This window comes from Haliotis cracherodii, unplaced genomic scaffold, assembly GCF_022045235.1.
Source record: "Haliotis cracherodii isolate W230 unplaced genomic scaffold, xgHalCrac1.p SCAF_17, whole genome shotgun sequence".
Taxonomy (NCBI): domain Eukaryota; kingdom Metazoa; phylum Mollusca; class Gastropoda; order Lepetellida; family Haliotidae; genus Haliotis; species Haliotis cracherodii.
In genome coordinates this window covers 21,375,975-21,396,546 of record NW_027266272.1, presented here as the reverse complement: position 1 = coordinate 21,396,546, position 20,572 = coordinate 21,375,975, and the positions used below count along the sequence as shown (strand labels likewise).

General features: G+C 39.8%; 1 protein-coding gene and 1 pseudogene across 1 annotated transcript in view; both read left to right on the top strand.

Annotated features, from left to right (window-relative positions):
• The window catches only part of LOC139464959 (calcitonin gene-related peptide type 1 receptor-like), a 134,358-nt gene that overhangs the window by 89,837 nt on the left and 23,949 nt on the right, over positions 1 to 20,572 (top strand). Inside the window, exons 3-9 of the mRNA XM_071246590.1 lie at positions 1,198 to 1,289; positions 3,341 to 3,491; positions 9,198 to 9,348; positions 14,400 to 14,460; positions 15,881 to 15,947; positions 16,265 to 16,347; positions 19,190 to 19,367. Of these exons, the coding sequence (XP_071102691.1) occupies positions 1,198 to 1,289; positions 3,341 to 3,491; positions 9,198 to 9,348; positions 14,400 to 14,460; positions 15,881 to 15,947; positions 16,265 to 16,347; positions 19,190 to 19,367 (783 nt within the window). The remainder of the gene's footprint in view (positions 1 to 1,197; positions 1,290 to 3,340; positions 3,492 to 9,197; positions 9,349 to 14,399; positions 14,461 to 15,880; positions 15,948 to 16,264; positions 16,348 to 19,189; positions 19,368 to 20,572) is intronic.
• LOC139465079 (uncharacterized) lies at positions 11,931 to 12,908 on the top strand (annotated as a pseudogene).

Genomic DNA, 20,572 nt, shown 5'->3' with positions numbered 1-20,572 from the left:
AGAAAAGAATTGGCGTTACATACTGATCGATGTACATGACATCATGATATTTTCTGAAACGCTTTTGGAACATTTGAATCAGCGGTCCAAAAGGCAGTATTCCAAAACATCAAAGAAGCAGGACCAAGCAAATGTGAATTTGCGACAAAACAAGTCACCTTCTCAGGCCATTTCCTTAGCAAATGTGGCATTCACGTCCATCATTCAAAAATATGTTCAGTCACACAGATCCCACCCACTACAAATGTCGTGTGTCATTTCTTAGGTTTGGCCTCATATTATCACAAATTTGTAACAAACCTTACTGGCACCCCCCCCCCCCCCCCCCCCCCCCCTCTCCGCGCTTCCCTTCTAGACAGCCTTTTGAAAAAAAGACGCATCTTTCGAATGGTCCAACAATTACCAACAGGCATTCGAAAAGCTAAAGCAAGCCCTTTCAACAGCCCCCATCCTTGCATATCCCGACCAAAACAAACCCTTCATCCTCACAACTGATGTATCTCAAACTGCAATAGGGTGCATTTTAAGCCAACTTGATTCCCATGGCGTTACTTTGTTAATTCATGTCTTTTGACCGTACAAGTAGCTTCCTGTTCTGTTTTTAGGAACAAACAATGGTGATTGGTAATGTAACGTTTCTTTTGCTCATTAGTTTAGGTCATTGCAATAAACTTTTTTTTAAATCTTTATTTTTTTCCCAATGGTCATTGCCCATCACAGTCAACAACTTTTATGGCCTCTTGAAATGGAAGATTTGAAATGAATATTAATAAATAAGGGTAACAGACATACTGTCTCTCATGGTCATGTCTCTCTGTCAAAGATTATGTCTTTGCTCACGAAATACTCTGTATTGATGAGGATGGCCATAATGAGGTCGGGACTTTTTATTGAGTTATTTGTTTTCAAGCAGATGGAGGCTGATCTTTTCATTTGCAAACAAAATTATAAGCTGTGTTTTCAGTTTTGGATGATAAAACGTTGATTCCGTCGTTGCTATTTCAAATATGGCGTCACAGCGGCCATGTTTTTAAAATCTCTTTTGACACTTAGATCACTTGATGTTTAGTATCGGAGTATACTGAATAGGTAATACAACCATTTTCAAATTATTTCCTGTCAACTCAGGCCGTTTATCGACAGTATGTTCCAACACAGGTTCAACAGTCCTGGTGACACTTTCCATGTTTGTTTCAGACGTACATGACGTTGTTTAAAGTGGGCGTGGCCTGTAACGCCATCAGCATCATTCTCCTCGTCCCCGCCTGCATCGTCTTCATCGTTTACAGGTACGTCGTCGTTACTTGAGTCAATGGCAGGTAATGACGTATTTCATAACATTGAAGGTTTGCATTCCCATACCCCAGCACTAGGATTGGACAGGCAAGTAGTCGAAGCGTTGATTTGTTACCAATCTCATTAAAATCAGACCTTAGTTCTTGCTACCGCTAAACAAAGATGTGAAGACATCCCATAAGGGGTCACGTCAGAACGACCTTTCATCCGACCAATCAGTGCGTCGCTTACTAGATTATGAAAGTGACAGTCGGCACGTGATTTCTAATCATGCAATCTCGAAAACTTTAACATGGGGTATTCCGAACGATGGTTACGGGTTTAACGACCGAATCCTTACAATTTAGAGCATCTATTAGCCATTCCAGGATGTTTTTTGTTCAGGTTTCAAATTTGTAATCGAGAATTTGTCAAAATATGTTTCAAAACGTAGTCGCCAGTTTGAAATTTGTGCCGTAAAGCACGATAAAAAAAGCCTTCTGGTTGGTCATTCCATTGGTGGGTCAAAGTTCGTGACCCAAAGTTCTGACGTGACCCGTAATGGGATGTCTTCAGATCTTTGTTTAGCGGTAGCAAGAACTAAGGTCTGATTTTAATGAGATTGGTAACAAATCAACGCAAATCAAGAAATGGTCATCGAGAAGTTTCTAGATCAATATCACTAATTACAGCGATTAAACCGAAAATATGGACACTGATCGTGGAGCAGCTTTTTAAAAAGTGCATTGCTATCTGCTATGAATCCGTACAATTTCCGGATAAAGAAGGTTAACGTTTCACTTTATACATACACCGTATTCGACTTAATAAGCGCCCCGCTCTAATAAGCGCCCACGGCGATTTGTGCTAATATATTGGCCAGTGAACAATCTCAATTAACACCTCTTCCGATTGATCAATGTACACAAGACTTCTTTATACGCACTTGTGTGTTATATGTGTGTTATAAATATTTCAGGCTGTCAGCAAAAACCACGAAATTTTCGATCTTTCAACTTTTTTTTCACCAAAATAGTATTCTAAAAAGAGAGCCCCCTATTTCTAATTTTGAGAGGGCCCTGGGCCCTTATTACGTCGAATACGGTACATTATATAACAGATGCACGTGTGTACGATGATCTTTTAACAGCAGATTCCTTATCTGTAGTAAATAGCTTCTCCCTTCCTGTAAGTCTTGAAGTCGATAATCTCCTATGTTTTAACACCTCGATTATTTTTGAACCCCTCCACGCCATCTTTATGTTTGTTATCACGCGACACGTGTGTGTTCTACAAATAATGTACAGAGTTGGGTCGATTGAGAAATCTGTGATTGTGGGTTTGAATCCCGGTTCACCCCGATTGTGTATCTTGGTTTGTCAGCACCATACCCATGCTCGTGGGTTTCACCAAAGTGGAAAACGTCTAAGACCTGCACCACTTCGGGCTCTCCCCCAGCACGAGTGAGTGATTGAGTGAGTATGGTTTTAAGCCGCTTTTAGCAATATTCTAGCAATATCACGGCTGGGGACACCAGAAATGGGCTTCACACAATGTACCCATGTCGGGAATCGAATCCGGGTCTCCGGCGTGACGAGCGAACGCTATAACCACTAGGCTACCCGACCGCTCCTCCTCCAACACGAAGCGGAACCGACGTTATATAACTGGAATGATGTTCAACGTGGCGTTTACCCCAATTCACTCACTCATTCTACAAATAATGCCCCATGTGAATTAAGCTACTATCTATTTTACGCTTTGAAATGCACAGGTCTGCTCAAGAAGTATTTAATACAACAATAGGTACCTCCAGCCTCAGACGCCGAAACAGCCGAGTCATTATGGAAAACACAGCATTATCCAACGGCCAAAACTAATCTCTTTCGGTACTAAAAGTCATCATATAACAGTTTTAGGCTCATGTTTTTGTAAATATTTCGATAGATTCAATTTGGCTGACGATTTCGTTTTTCAACATTTTGTTGTATCAAACATCTACTCGGCGTGTGTGTTAAATTACGCAGTATGAAGAAGTGATGCACTCAATGTTTGTCTCCCACAGACAACTGCGGCTGCAGCAGCGTATCAAGCTGCATCTGTGCCTCTTCGCCTCCTTCATCCTCACCAACGTCATCCTCATCCTTTGGGACGTTCTCGTGTACAAGGACAGACTGGACAAGCCTAAAGGCCAGACACTCATGTATAACAACACGGTAGGTGTATGACGCTCATGTATAACAACACGGTAGGTGTATGACACTCATGTATAACAACACGGTAGGTGTATGACACTCATATATAACAACACGGTAGGTGTATGACACTCATGTATAACAACCCGGTAGGTGTATGACACTCATGTATAACAACACGGTAGGTGTATGACACTCATGTATAACAACCCGGTAGGTGTATGACACTCATGTATAACAACACGGTAGGTGTATGACACTCATGTATAACAACACGGTAGGTGTATGACACTCATGTATAACAACACAGTAGGTGTATGACACTCATGTATAACAACACGGTAGGTGTATGACACTCATGTATAACAACACGGTAGGTGTATGACACTCATGTATAACAACACGGTAGGTGTATGACACTCATGTATAACAACACGGTAGGTGTATGACACTCGTGTACAACAACACGGTAGGTGTATGATACTCATGACTACAACACGGTAGGTGTATGACACTCATGTACAACAACACATGTGTACAACAATAATGTCAGTGTATGACACATATGTACAACAATAATGTCAGTGTATGACACATATGTACAACAATAATGTCAGTGTATGACACATATGTACAACAATAATGTCAGTGTATGACACATATGTACAACAATACTGTCAGTGTATGACACATATGTACAACAGTACTGTCAGTGTATGACACATGTACAACAATACTGTCAGTGTATGACACATGTACAACAATACTGTCAGTGTATGACACATATGCATCAATACTGTCAGTGTATGACACATATGCACATCAATACTGTCAGTGTATGACACATGTTCAACAATACTGTCAGTGCATTACACATGTACAACAATACTTGTCAGTGTATGATACATATACATCAATACTTGTCAGTGTATGATATATATACATCAATACTTGTCAGTGTATGACACATATGCACATCAATACTTGTCAGTGTATGACACATGTACAACAATACTGTCAGTGCATGACACATGTACAACAATTATTTCAGTGCATGACACATATGCACATCAATACTGCCAGTGTATTACACATATGTACAACAATAATGTCTGTGTATGACACATATGTACAACAATACTGTCAGTGTATGACACATATGTACAACAATACTGTCAGTGTATGACACATATGTACAACAATACTTGTCAGTGTATGACACATATGTACAACAATACTGTCAGTGGATGACATATGTACATCAATACTGTCAGTGCATGACACATGTATACAACAATATTTGTCAGTGTACCACACATACGAACAACAATATTGTGTATGGCATATGTACAACAATACTTGTCAGTGTATGGCATATATACAACAATACTTGTTAGTGTATGGCATATGTACAACAATACTTGTCAGTGTATGGCATATGTACAACAATACTGTCAGTGTATGACACATATGTACAACAATATTTGTCAGTGTATGGCATATGTAAAACAATACTTGTCAGTGTATGGCATATTTACAACAATACTTGTCAGTGTATGACATATATAAAACAATACTTGTCAGTGTATGGCATATGTACAACAATACTTGTCAGTGTATGGCATATGTACAACAATACTTGTCAGTGTATGGCATATGTACAACAATACTTGTCAGTGTAAGGCATATGTACTACAATACTTGTCAGTGTATGGCATATGTACAACAATACTTGTCAGTGTATGGCATATGTACTACAATACTTGTCAGTGTATGGCATATGTACAACAATACTTGTCAGTGTATGGCATATGTACAACAATACTTGTCAGTGTATGACATATGTACAACAATACTTGTCAGTGTATGGCATATGTACAACAATACTTGTCAGTGTATGGCACATATGCACATCAATACTGTCAGTGTATGACACATGTGTACAACAATAATGTCAGTGTATGGCATATGTACAACAATAATGTCAGTGTATGACACATATGTACAACAATACTTGTCAGTGTATGGCATATGTACAACAATACTTGTCAGTGTATGGCATATGTACAACAATACTGTCAGTGTTTCACACATGTACAACAATACGGTGTTGCACCTGTGTGTGAAACTACGTTGATAATGTGACTCATACCAAAACACATCAATATTTTGATATTGCAATGCACGCGGACAAGACATATATTTGAGACGATTACATGCAGTACATCTCATGAATTACTGGGGGCTATCGTCCTTCCATTCCCATGCTAACGTCTCTCACCTTCAATCACTGGATTGTCTGGTCCAGACTCGATTATTTACAGGCCGCTGTCATATAGCTGGAATATTGCTGAGTGCGGCGTTAAACAACAAACAAACAAACAAACGAACAAAGCCTACTGGAGTAACTTTTGTAAAGAGAATTTCTCTTTCAAGAACGTCATGCACTGGCGTTTATGAATGATCACGTAACTTGTTCATGTGTATTACACAATACTGACGTTTAAAGCACATTATTGAGTTTAGTTTTACGCTGTTTTTAGCAATCATAGAAATGGGCTTCACACGTTGTACCCATGTGGGGAATCAAACCCGGGTCCTCAGTGTCACGAGCGAACGCTTTAACCGCTAGGCTACCCGTCCGCCCTCTAGAGAACATTTAATATGCTTTTGATATTGATGTCCACGTGTGATGATATAAAATGTTGACGATTATCACTTCCCTACACGTGTGTAACAGCATCATTTATCAGCAACATTGATCTCTGGAACATTGAATCACGTTGTATTTTCATAATAGCGTTCGCAATCATATTCTACCGTTAGATTCCCGTTTCCAAGTATCTATATTGGAGGCAAGTATAAAACATAATGTTTTATTTCATTTGTAAACGCGTAGATTCATGTATTTTAAAGCGTTTATTTTTGTACAACTATTCGAAATTGGAATGGACTACTGCTATAGATATTTCCCCGGACAGACATTGATTTTTGAAGTTCGGTTCGTGTTTTCCTGACATTGGATGGTAGTAGGTCTTCAGATTCAGACAAGTGATTAACGGGTCTTTGTCGGGGAGAAGTTATGTATGGGTTGGTCAGACAAATTAGATGGCATAGCCAGAAGGTTCATTTACTTAATCATTTTTCCGACGTCGTGATGACGTCAATATGTATATGTTAATTATAATTGTGCACGATAATGGCGCGATCTCCGGGAACCATAGACACTGTATCCGCTGTTCAAGAGAAGCTTGCATCGCGACTATGAATTTAAATAGTTTTGAACGATAAATCAGGTGTTTATTTTTATAATTGTTTGGTGTTTAACGCCACACTCAGCAATATTCAAGTTATATGACGGCAGTCTGTAAATAATCGAGTCTGGACCAGACAATCTATTGATTGACATCATGAGCATTGATCCACGCAATTGGGATCGATAACATGTATATACCAAGTCAGTGAGCCTGATCACCCCATCCCGTTAGTCGTCTTTTACGACAAGCATAGTTGCCTTTTACGGCAAGCATAGGTAGCTGAAGACCTACTCTACCCCGGATCGTCGAATTCACGGGTGAATAAATCGGGTGAATAGTGTTGCACTCCATTTTTCAGTAGAATAGTTCATGCGATCATTTTAGGGGTTGTTTGTATTTACTTCTAAAATTCTTATGTGAATTATCCAAAACTTTCGGCAATATTAAGCAATATTAACTCCATAAATGACCATCTGTCATTACGATAAAGGGAGACAATTTCAGGGGAGGTCACTCTTGTATGACAATAGCTCCGTGAAAGTGTTATGTTCACCGCAGTGAAATATCAAGTGTTATGTTCACTGGAATGAAAATATCACTTTTGTCAACTTCGTAAAAGTCTTTCACACTGAAGAATGTCATAAATCCCATAGGGGCACACGGGTAGCCTAGTGGTTAAAGCGTTTGCTCGTCACGTCGGAGACCCGGGTTCAATTCCCGACATGGGTACAATGTGTGAAGTCCATTTCTGGTGTCCCCCGCCGTGATATTGATGGATTATAGTTAAAAGCGGCGTAAAACCATACTCACTCACTCATAAATCCCATATCTTTGAAGTCACGCTCTCTCGTGAGGCGTGATGGGGGATTGCTTTTCGAAGCTTTAAACCACACCAGACACACCACTCCGGGGAACACCAAGAATCAATATTACATACGGTTCAGATGTGGAGAATCGAACCCGTGTCTTTGATGATACGAGCAAATACATTAACCACAAGGCTACCCGATCATATTATCAGATATGGCTTATAGTGATATTACAATGCATTATGTTTAACGCTCTAAGAAACGGAAACTTTGGACATAATGAACGAATAAGTAAACACAACATCATGAACAAGAAAGTAAGAAGAAAATAAGGTACAAGTAAGTTAGTACATGTATACTATAATCAAAAAGTAAGTTACAAGTAAACTACGTTTATAATGAACACACTTCTAACGAACTGACCGATACAATGAACTTTTTTTTTAGTCCCAGCCATTTGTTGTATATATGCTTATAACGAACTACGGTTATTGCGAACTAAAATCCCAGCCATTTGTTATATATATGCTGTATGTATGCTTATGACGAACTACGGTTATTACGAACTAAAATCAGTGGTCCCTTTGAGTTCGTTATAACCGTAGTTAACTGTAAGTACAACGTATGAAACAAGTGAGTGAGTACAACATCAGAAACAAGCAAGAAACACAGATGTGTGTTTCGCGCATATAGTAACAACGTTTTAGTGATATCACGTCTGAAAAAATGTTGGGGAAAACGCCTCGGTGGTGTTCGGGATGGAGTGTCTTCGGTTTTATATCCTGGCCTCGTCGTAAAAGAAATAGACAGAAAAAGATGGAACTTGTTTTTGTCCTATAAATCAAGGACTGGTCGGCTCGGAGTCAATATACTGTGTCTGAGTTGGGTATTCATGTTAAACTGTGGCATGGTGTCTCAGTGGGCTAGCGCTGTAAAACCCAGCTGTAAAAGCCAGGCGTATGCATGGTAATAGAACAGGACACACACACGTCGCTGTATAAGTGAAATAACCTGAAACGCGACGTTAACCCCATTTCACCTCGCCTCATTTCACCTAATGTACGACTGCCTCCGTGGTCTAGTGGTAGAGCATCCGCCCGGAGAGCGGAAGGTCCGGTGTTCGATCCCCGACCGCGTCATACCAAACGACGTTAAAAGATGGTACTTGTTGTTACCCTGTCTGGCGCTCGGCATTAAGGGGCCAAACCAAGGACTGGTCGGCTCGGAGTCAGTGTATTGTGTCTGAGTGGGTTTTTCATGTTAAACTGCGGCATGGCATCTCTGTGAGCTAGCACTATAAATCGGCATCAGTCCAGACTAGTACAAACAGCCACACAAACACACACACACGTACATGCAGGTCGCTATATAAGTGAAATAATCTTGGATGCGACGTTAAACCCCATTTCACCTCACCTCACCTCACCGCACTTAATGTACGAGGAAAACCTGAATTGATACAATGCTTTGTCGTTTAGCACCTTCGCGAAACCACTGAGCACAGGTGTGGTGCTAGCAAGCCAGGAGCCACAATCGGCTACGATTGGAACACGATTTGCGGATCCTGGTATGACCATGGGAAGTAAACCTAACGAACACAGTTTTGGTTTCTCGGAGTTCAAACCCAGAAGTGACCGTATAGTTTTGTTTTTGTTTCACAGGTTGGCTGCCGACTGTTATATACGTTGATCCGATACGCCAGGACCGTCAACTTTCTCTGGATGTTCCTGGAAGGCTTCCACTTACATCGACTCATAGTGCAGGCGTTCAAGGTCCCCAAGTCCTTGCTGGGATATTATATAGGAGGGTTTGGTAAGTGGAGAAGCGTTGTGGTGTGACAATATCGTACAAGCAACAGTTTTGACAATGGCTTGGTTTATTTCATCTTCAAACCTTTCGTGTCCGTGAATTGGTACGTTTCAATTTCTCTGAACGTGTCCACGACCAATCATTCGGATTTGTTGGAATAATGCGGTTATTTGGGTCTAATTGGTTTCTTAATGAAAACAAGGATCAGTTCATGCCTACAAGCCTATGCTTAATTATGGTTATAATCTGGAGGTTGGAGCAGATTATAGTGATATTAAATATCCCTGTAAGGCAGGATAACTACCTCTCCAAGACTGCCATTGCGGGGTCATGGGGGACAGTGTGTTGTGAGGTTTCTTTGTTTAAAGCCGCACTCACCAGTATTCAAGCGGTCTGTAAATAATTGTGTCTGGACCAGACAATCCAGTGATTGTCCCTATGAGCATCGGTCTACGCAACTGGGATGCGATGACATACATCGACGACGTCAGCGAGCCTGACCACCCGATCCCGTTAGTCGCGTCTTACGACAAGCATAGTCGCCTTTTGCGGCGAAAATGGATTGCTGAAGACCTATTCTACCCTGGATCTTCACGGGGAGTGAGACAGTGTAATCAATCCCTACAAGACAAGAGTGCCAGAATGTTGTATAGTTTCGTCCATCGTGAAGGAAAGCAGCTCTTTGAATAGAAACAGTTTCCATTAAACTCCATAGTTGTGGTTCTTGTCAGTCAGTCTATTTTAATTCAAGTAATTGGAAATTCAAGGTTTCATCTCCTCAAAGGTCACTCGCTTCCACGACATAATCTCACTTGTAAGGTTTAGTTAGTCCAAATGTCTTCTTTGTTCGCGACTTTCTTCTGCGAAACGTTTTCATATATACGGTTTTTTTACGTCACTCTAGGTTAATGCAAGTCTCTGTATTCTAATATCGTTCAATGTGCCGATTCCTGGCTGGAAATGTTCAAAGTACCTAATGCAAAGTGTGAGTGAGTGAGTATGGTTTTACGCCGTTTTTAGCAATATTCCAGCAATATCACGGCGGGCGACACCAGAAATTGGCTTCACACATTTTACCCAAGTCGGGAATCGAACCCGGGTCTTCTGCTTGAGGAGCGAACGCTTTAACCACTAGGCTACCCGACTGCCCCTAATGCAAAGACGTTAAAAGATGGTCTTGTTGTTACCCTGCCAGACGTAGTCTTTAAGGGGATAAGATAATAATTATAACTGGTCGGCTCCGAGTCAGTATAATGTTCCTGGCTGGGGTATCCGTGTTAAACTGCGGAATAGTATCTCAGTGGAATGGACAATGAAACCGTCATTCCGGACTAGAACAAGCAGCCACACACACACGTGCATGCACGTCGCAATACAAGCGTAAATATATTGAATACGACGTTGGACCCCATTTCACGTCACCTCTAAACCTTGCTTCAAACCCCGTAACGCAGATAATGAAAACTCTATCCCTGATGATTCGACGGATTTTAATATTAATTTTGATGTCAATAATTGTAAGGATATTTTAAACACTGATATAAGCGAACAAGAAACTGAATGCGCCATCAATCTACTAAAGAATAACAAGGCATGTGGCCAGGATAACATTATCAATGAATATATAAAAGCTTCAGTGCCAACATTTTTACCCTTGTATACCAGACGATTTAATCTTATATTTGCTACTGAGATGTTTCCCGAACAATGGTTTAAAGGAATTATTCGTCGGATTTACAATGGTAAAGGAAGTACAGAAGACCCTGGAAACTTTCGGCCTATAAGTCTTATAAGTTGCCTAGGAAAACTGTTTACCTCAGTTATTAAAACAAGATTAAACGATTATGTTGAAAGTAAAAACATCCTGTCAGAATCACAAGCGGGTTTTAGAAATGGCTACTCCACAAATTATCATATTTTTACCCTGTATGCAATTATTGATTCACTAAAAAATAGAAAGAAAAATGTATTGTGGTTTCATTGATTTCCAAAAAGCTTTTGACAATGTTCGGCGTATAGGTTTATGGAACAAATATTAGCACAAGGTATTGATGGGAAACTTCGTATTATTGTAAATATGTACGATGGCATTAAATCATGTGTGTACAAACGGTTTATATACATAACAATTCCCTTGTCTTATTGGTGTCAGTCAAGTTGAACATTTGTCCCCAATATTGTTTTCATTGTTTCTAAATGATCTGGAACCGTTTTTATATTCTCAAAACTGCCCTTGGGCTTCTATTTAATCTCAGTCACTTAATGGTCTGTTAGATTTCTCCGTTGTTTTGTTCGCATTACTATATGCAGATGATACTATTTTGTTAGCTTTTAATCATCAAAATTTACAAAATATGTTTGATATTTTTTCACTTTACTGCAAAAAATCGAGATTGCTTATCACTAGTAAAACAAAAAATATAGTTTTTGGTGGTACAAAAGAGTAAAAGACAAGAGTAAACATGTTATTAAATGGCTCACCAATCGAATATGTCAATGATTATAAATATCTTTGAATTCACATTACTAATAAAAACTCTTTCAAAACTTCTGTGAAAGCAAACTGTGATTCTGCCAGTAAGGTCATGTCCTTTGTATCACGTAAAAGTAGAACATTTAATCTATCCATAAAATGTCAATTATATCTCTTCGATGCCATGGTAATACCAATTCTATCATATGGCTTTGAAATCTGGGGTTTTGATAATTGTAAACAAATTTAATCTGTTCACGTTTAGTCTTTACGTAAATTACTTCCCATTAAGAAAAGTACACCTTTATACATGTTGCATGGGGAACTTGGAAGAATATCTTTAATTAACTCTATCAAATGTCGAATGGTTTGTTTCTGGGCTAAGTTTTTATCTGACAAAAAAGAACAAAAGTTAAAGGATGTCAAATGTTACATAATGAAGTCTGTACAAACAATAGCTGTCAAAAATGGATAAAAAGTTTGGAAAATATTTTCAATGAAACGGGCTTCAGTTTCTATTGGTTAAGCCAAGCAGTTCCTCCTCATGTCCTTAAATCTAACATGTCGTTAAGATTATCTGATATAGCAACTCAAACATGGAATACAGAGATTACACATACTTCTAAAGGTATCACATATCGCACATTTACAACTGAATTCGTCCTTGAAAAGTATTTAATGGTTATCCCTTTCTCTTTCGCTGTAAAATTCCTTTTGTTTAGAATCTCATGCCACATTTACCTATTGAACGAGGTAGGTGGCACAGCATCCCTGTCAGTGAACGAACGTGTCAACTCTGCGATATGAGCGATGTTGGTGATGAATTCCATTATATTTTTCTTTGTCCTTTTTTTAACACCAACGGAAAATACATGTTCCAATTTCATATGCTAAAAACCCAAATATGTTTAAACTTAAAGAACTTTTTAATTTAAAAAAAATAAATGTTATCAAATAATTCTGTACATTCTGTAATGTCATTATGAAAACGGTAAAATGTTCCATGTGTAAACCACCTGGCCATCTTATGTATATACCGTTTGCAAACTTGTACTTCATATGGAGAGGATACCGGGCTGAGAGTAAATAAAGTTCTGCTCTGTTCTGCTTCTCCACACAGAGTAGCACTCAAAACAACTGACCGAATAAATAAAAGAGTAATCTGCCATAATTTGGTACTTTTTACCCAAATAACGAAATTTCACCACCTTATTGGTTTCATTGGGAATATGGGGTTTCAGAATAAAAAGTTTGAGATCTACAGTTGTCTGTGGTGACAAACAACACCGTTACTCCCGCACCTCCACATTCCAGACGAGTCTGATAAGAACTTCTACACATTCAACACAGCGTGATAGTAACGATCTTCGCAGTTAGGAAGCCTTGTCCAACACTTGGTTTCCAGAACTGGATTGACTAAGTACATATACAGTTAATGGAGAAGGTATCGATCAGGCTTACTTAGTTGACGTAACTTGTACACTATCCATTTATTTCACTTTGTGAATACAAAATGTTTAAACCAATATACCATGTTTGTTTATGAAGACGTACATAAGTATAACCTTTCAGTGTATTACCATATTCATGCCCGTGAAGATTCCGGGGTAGAAAAGGTCTTCAGCAACCAATGCTTGCCGTAAAAGGCGACTATGCTTGTCGTAAAAGGCGACTAACGGGATCGGGTCGTCAGGCTCGTTGACTTGGTTGATGCATGTCATCGATCCCAATTGGATGGATCGATGCTCATGTTATCAATCACTGGATTGTCTGGTCCAGACTCGGTTATTTACAGACCGCCGTCATATAGCTGGAATATTGCTGAGCGCGGCGTTAAAGAACAAACAAACAAACAAACAAACACTTTGTGAATACAAAATGTTGAAACCAATATACCAACTACTGTACACAAAGGTCGACAATTTAAAACGACTTATTCATCCGGAACTGAATTTGTAAAAAAATTTCTTTGGAATAGGACATTCACAGTAACCAACTTTTTTTCTTTCCGATGGTAAAGGAAGACATGTGGTATCTCTTGTTTCAAAATGGTTCTTTGACTATTCTATGTTGCAATACTTCATCTTAGCTTTAACTTTCATAACATTTAAAGCAGAATTATCTGCAGTGTTAAGCCCTGATGATGAGACCCAACCGCTATGATATCATACAGGCTTACTTCTGAACCAGGGACGTCTTTGCTGTTCGTGGGCGTGTGACTGTAACTACCATTTTCCATGACTGAAGATTAAGATGAACCAAGTTGGTTGTATCCATTATTTGTGGGCACTGCTGGCCTCGGGCTCTAATGCGCCGCATAGAGTTACGTCCTTTGGCGTGCCAGAAACATATAACACTGGAGTCGAATCCCATCCCATTATGGTCCTTGGTTTGTCCAGCACCATACACGTGCTCTTGGGTTTCACCAATTGCAAATAGTAAGCATCTCTCAGACGAAGCTAACACAGTGTATGAATGAAACATTGTTCAAAGTGGCGTTAAACACAATTCACTCACTCATGTATTTGATGTTAAAGAGCTAGTTCTATGACGTATGAAGAACGACCTTCTTGTGTTTCAGTGGGGCCGATGGTGCCAGTCATTGCGTACGCCATTGTCCGCGGTGTAAGGAACGACCAGAGGTAAGGGATGATCCTAATAAACACGTTAAATATTTGAATACTAGTTCAAATATATTTTTTTATAAAGATTTTTGGCCGTGAAATTTTATCTTGAACGAACATGTCCCTTTTCATGGTTTTTTGTTGTTGTTTTGGGGTGTGTTTTTTTCATTTGAGCAAATGTCAGATAATTAAGGTATACTGTGGCAGAAAGGAGAGACAACGTTTGAAGTGAAAATTGCAGTCATTTTACACATTGTGTGTTACATATTCATGTTGACGAGTTGTAATTGAATTCATTCGTAATGTCAATAGCCACATCATACACTTTGAACATAAAACTTAAGATCAGTTGGTCAAGATGGTTGTCTGAAATATTATGGTACATGAATCAGATGGTCATGAATTCAATTTACCCGGTGACATTTGTGCCTTCAAACTGAGCTTTTAGTATTGAAATGCCAGGTCTGCATGGCCGCCATATATATCCCATTAAGATAGGCCAACAGACGTATTGGAGTCTTAACACTTCCGAGAGCAATGCAACCCTTCACTCACTGAAGAAACATAATCAATACCTGCACGACGCCATCATAAAAGTGACCCAAACGTGTGAATTACTTGTCTCAAATGGCGCGAGAGTCCATCATCCCACCTGTGACCTTTTGAATGCATCATGCCCAGTTTAACATGCTGAACGGTTATTTGATGCTACAGGGATGAAACCATTTTCCCATCAGAATTCTACTTCAGTGAGTTCAGGGTTGAAGAATGCAGAACAATTGGGGAACAGTTTGAAACATAGATGTGACAACAAACGCCATTATGTTGTATTTAGACGTTCAGAAACCGTCGGCCGTATACGGTCCTAGTTTTCTCCATCTCTAAATATGTAAAGCGGCTCTTACAGATAATTTAGAACTCTTCTTGAAATAGATATTTTGTTATGATTAGTTCACAGAGATGTTTTGTGATGCTAATGTGTTTTACAATGGATGAACAGGATCTCCTTTTACAGGAGAGCACGAATGCCGGGGGTATTGGCGCTCGCGTCTGAGACAAATGAAAAGTCTCCGAGTCCAATTGTTATTGCCAAACTTAAAATAGAAGATCTCGGAATCGCTATAAAGCTACAATGGTCACGCTAGGGGTCAACGACGAGGTACACGTGTCCATTGGGAAGCAACCGTAATGATTGAAGGTCAAGGTCACGGTGCTCTTGATTCCAATTCTTGGGTCTTAATGTGCCACATGGGTTAATGTGGCCACATATGGTGTCCCCCGCCGTGATATTGCTGGAATATTGCTAAAAGCGGCGTAAAACCATACTCACTCACTTAAAAATGTTGCGTCAGTGATTGTCATACTCTTGTAATGCCTTCAAACACCTAGATCTATAAATACTCCCCTTTGTCACTGAATCATTTCCCCTCTTTTCTAGTTGCTGGGTGCGACACGCGGGTGGCTATGAGTGGATCATATATACACCCAATCTCCTGTGTATAGTTGTAAGTCTTCCATCTTAACTGTAATACATTCACTCCTTCCATAGTTATAACAGATCTGTGTTAAAAGCAGAGTCCGGTGTACGCTTCCGAGTTAAACAACGATTAAGGAGAAAGTACGTATGAGACATAATCTCACTTCAATGTATATGATTACTAATGTATAACTAGAAATTATAACGTCAAAATTCGTTTAGACGCTCGAGCAAACGGAATTCGTCTGTACCATCACAATATAACATTATCATAAAGAGAAACTGATGATCTGACAAATAATACTATGGTCTGCTTTACGTTAATTATTGTTTTTCTTCTTCTAGATTAACCTGTTTTTCCTTGCCAGTATATTACGCATCCTCCTCACCCAGCTTCAGTCTCATCCCAACGAACCCAGTAATTACAGGTGAGCTACAACAACAAACTTCGGATATAACGCGCAGTGGTTAACGATCTGTGATTGCCATGCAGTGGTTAACGATCTGTGATTGCCATGCAGTGGTTAACGATCTGTGATTGCCATGCAGTGGTTAACGACCTGTGATTACTATGCAGTGGTTAACGAGCAGTGATTGCCATGCAGTGGTTAACGATCTGTGATTACTATGCAGTGGTTAACGAGCAGTGATTGCCATGCAGTGGTTAACGATCTGTGATTACTATCCAGTGGTTAACGAGCAGTGATTACCATGCAGTGGTTAACGAGCAGTGATTACCATGCAGTGGTTAACGAGCAGTGATTACCATGCAGTGTTTAACGAGCAGCGATTACCATGCAGTGATTAACGAGCAGTGATTACCATGCAGTGATTAAGGATCTGTGATTACTATGCGATGGTTAACGAGCAGTGATTACCATGCAGTAGTTAACGAGCAGTGATTACTATGAAGTGGTTAACGAGCAGTGATTGCCATGCAGTGGTGAACGATCAGTGATTACTATGCAGTGGTTAACGAGCAGTGATTACCAGGTAGTGGTTAACGAGCAGTGATTACCATGCAGTGGTTAACGAGCAGTGATTACTATGCAGTGGTTAACGAGCAGTGATTACCATGCAGTGCTTAACGAGCAGTGATTACCATGCAGTGGTTAACGAGCAGTGATTACCATGCAGTTGTTAACGATCTGTGATTACCATGCAGTGGTTAACGAGCAGTGATTACCATGCAGGTGTTAACGAGCAGTGATTACCATGCAGTTGTTAACGAGCAGTGATTACCATGCAGTGGTTAACGAGCAGTGATTACCATGCAGTGGTTAACGAGCAGTGAATACCATGCAGTGGTTAACGAGCAGTGATTACCATGCAGTGATTAACGAGCAGTGATTACCATGCAGTGGTTAACGAGCAGTGATTACTATACAGTGGTTAACGACCTGTGATTACTATGCAGTGGTTAACGAGCAGTGATTGCCATGCAGTGGTTAACGATCTGTGATTACTATGCAGTGGTTAACGAGCAGTGATTGCCATGCAGTGGTTAACGATCTGTGATTACTATGCAGTGGTTAACGAGCAGTGATTACCATGCAGTGGTTAACGAGCAGTGATTACCATGCAGTGGTTAACGAGCAGTGATTACCATGCAGTGTTTAACGAGCAGCGATTACCATGCAGTGGTTAACGAGCAGTGATTACCATGCAGTGATTAAGGATCTGTGATTACTATGCAATGGTTAACGAGCAGTGATTACCATGCAGTAGTTAACGAGCAGTGATTACTATGAAGTGGTTAACGAGCAGTGATTGCCATGCAGTGGTGAACGATCAGTGATTACTATGCAGTGGTTAACGAGCAGTGATTACCAGGTAGTGGTTAACGAGCAGTGATTACCATGCAGTGGTTAACGAGCAGTGAGGACTATGCAGTGATTAACGAGCAGTGATTACTATGCAGCGGTTAACGAGCAGTGATTACCATGCAGTGGTTAACGATCTGTGATTACCATGCAGTGGTTAACGAGCAGTGATTACCATGCAGTTGTTAACGAGCAGTGATTACCATGCAGTTGTTAACGAGCAGTGATTACCATGCAGTTGTTAACGAGCAGTGATTACCATGCAGTGGTTAACGAGCAGTGATTACTATGCAGTTGTTAATGAGCAGTGATTACCATGCAGTGGTTAACGAGCAGTGATTACCATGCAGTGATTAACGAGCAGTGATTACCATGCAGTGGTTAACGAGCAGTGACTACCACACAGCGGTTAACGAGCAGTGATTACCATGCACTGGTTAACGAGCAGTGATTACCATGCAGTGGTTAACGAGCAGTGATTACCATGCAGTGGTTAACGAGCAGTGATTACCATGAAGTATGCAGTATAATCACCTAAAACAACAATATCGGAGCACATTCAGCGGCAGACTTTAGGTACAGGCTATTATCGGTGTTCCTTCAATTCAGATAGAAACTCCACTCACAACACAAACGACGACTACTGCGGCTTCACTCAATACCTTCGTCAACATTAAGTACTTCGGGTTTTATTTTGTAATAGTAAAAAGGAGATAAACATATTGTGTGGTTTTTTTTATAGTAGCGCCAGGTTACCTGTATAGTCAACCGCGCTAATTTGAATTTTGAATCGAAATTGAATTAACGAGCAGTTGTTAACTAGCAGTGTCTGACGAACTTGGATAAATTAGCAAAGGCTAACGTTTAGCATTCAGAGAATAACCGAGCTATAAGGAATTACAGATTGTCTGTCCCGAGTGCAATGGATGTATTATACCCGAGCCGGAGAAACCTGTTGTACGGAAACCTTTAAGGGTCATTTGGCGGTTTGGGGGTGTGGTTTTTTTTAAATTTCACTGATACTAAGTTGAAATTTCAAGATACATACTAAGTTGAAATTTCAAGATACATAAGTTGAAATTTCAAGATAATGAAAAAACAAATGGCCCTAAAAGGCTCCCGTACTGTTGTCTAGATGCCGTCATGATACCAGTTTGTGACGTCATGAACAAAGGACGACTTCATATCGCTTCAACTGACCAATCAGCGATGAGAGTCGCTAAAATGCACCTGCAAAGTTATTATACACGCTCACCTCCCGCCCCACCACCACCACCACCACCACCCCTCCCCCCCCCCCCCCCCCCTCCCCCCCCACACACACACCGTCATCCTCCCCGCCCCCACCCCCTTATGATTAATAATAGTACATTCTTGCCCATGTTTGCTCAAATATTTTATGACTTTATCGGATGATAATGTAAAACCTTTGTTGATGTATTTCCAGGAGAGCGCTAAAGGCAACTTTCATCTTGGTTCCACTGTTCGGTCTTCAGCTGTTTCTGGTTATTTACCGACCCCCCTCTGAATGGGAGGGATTCTTCTACTATGAGGTTTTAGCCAAGGTCGTATCTAACTCACAGGGAGCAGTTGTCGCCCTTATATTTTGCTTCTTCAATGGCGAGGTAAGAAAAAGCACATTATTTTTTTCAGTTTTTTTTTAATATTATGCTTGGCCTGCGAAGCGATGTTGTAATGTTATTCATTATTTGTTCCACTGATACGTGTTTTTTGCGATTATATTTCACTGATAAATGGATGTTTACTTAACGGACATGTGATATAATGGTTGTCAGCCCACAGCCGAGAAAGCACTATGTATGGTAATCCAAAGAAAAGTTCCATAACTTTATGCTAAGCGTTAAGTGCCAACTGTGTCAGTAAATTTACTTGTATAACCTATCAAATATTGTTTTTTAAATAGATTTTCCTAATCACAGCAAATTCACCTAAGAGACAATAGACCAAGGTGTCACTATTAATATTTTTAAACCTTTTTATTTTGTTATTAATATAAATATTGTATTTGTATATTTCGTTGGGTAAGGGGTCCCTACACGTATATATCAGCTTGAGGTAAACATGAGTTATTTGTTAAAGTGTTGTAGCGCTGCTTTCTATTTTTAATTGAAAATGATAAGTAAGTACAGTTCCATCTGTTAAATTTACATGTTATGTTTAATTGTGGCTTTGAATCCACAATCTCATAAACAACAACATCAATGTTATTGGGGGGGGGGGGGGGGGGGGGTGGAGAGAGAGAGAGAGAGAGAGGGGTATGAGGGGCTGGGGAGGGGACTGGGCTTTTATTTAAATAATTGTTCCCAATAAAACTGGAACAAAAATTACGTCGGTTCAGGTTTTCAGAACATGTTACAAAAACATTTTCCTTGACATGCTAGGTGTCCTTAAAACACACATACACACACACACTAACACACTAACACACTAACACACACACTACCCAACCTATTATTCCGCCGAGTAAATACGAATGACTGCATACTTTATTTTTTGCTTCATTGAAATATTCAGTTTGCACACATTCTGTTTTCAATGCAGACTTTAGGTCTCCATTCGCACACGGACATAGCAACAAGTATTTACCGAAATCAATATCCCTTTAGCACATGTTTAGCAAAGTCGTAACAAGCTTACATCATCTCTATATCCGACACATACACATAATCAATAGTTAATATCAAATCCATGTGTGACTGGATGTTACCACGCATTCTTTTACTTCTTTTACTTCCGCTATATATATATATGCAACATATTTTGCAAGAATATGTTCAATATTGACATAAACTTTATGTGCTGATGGCAT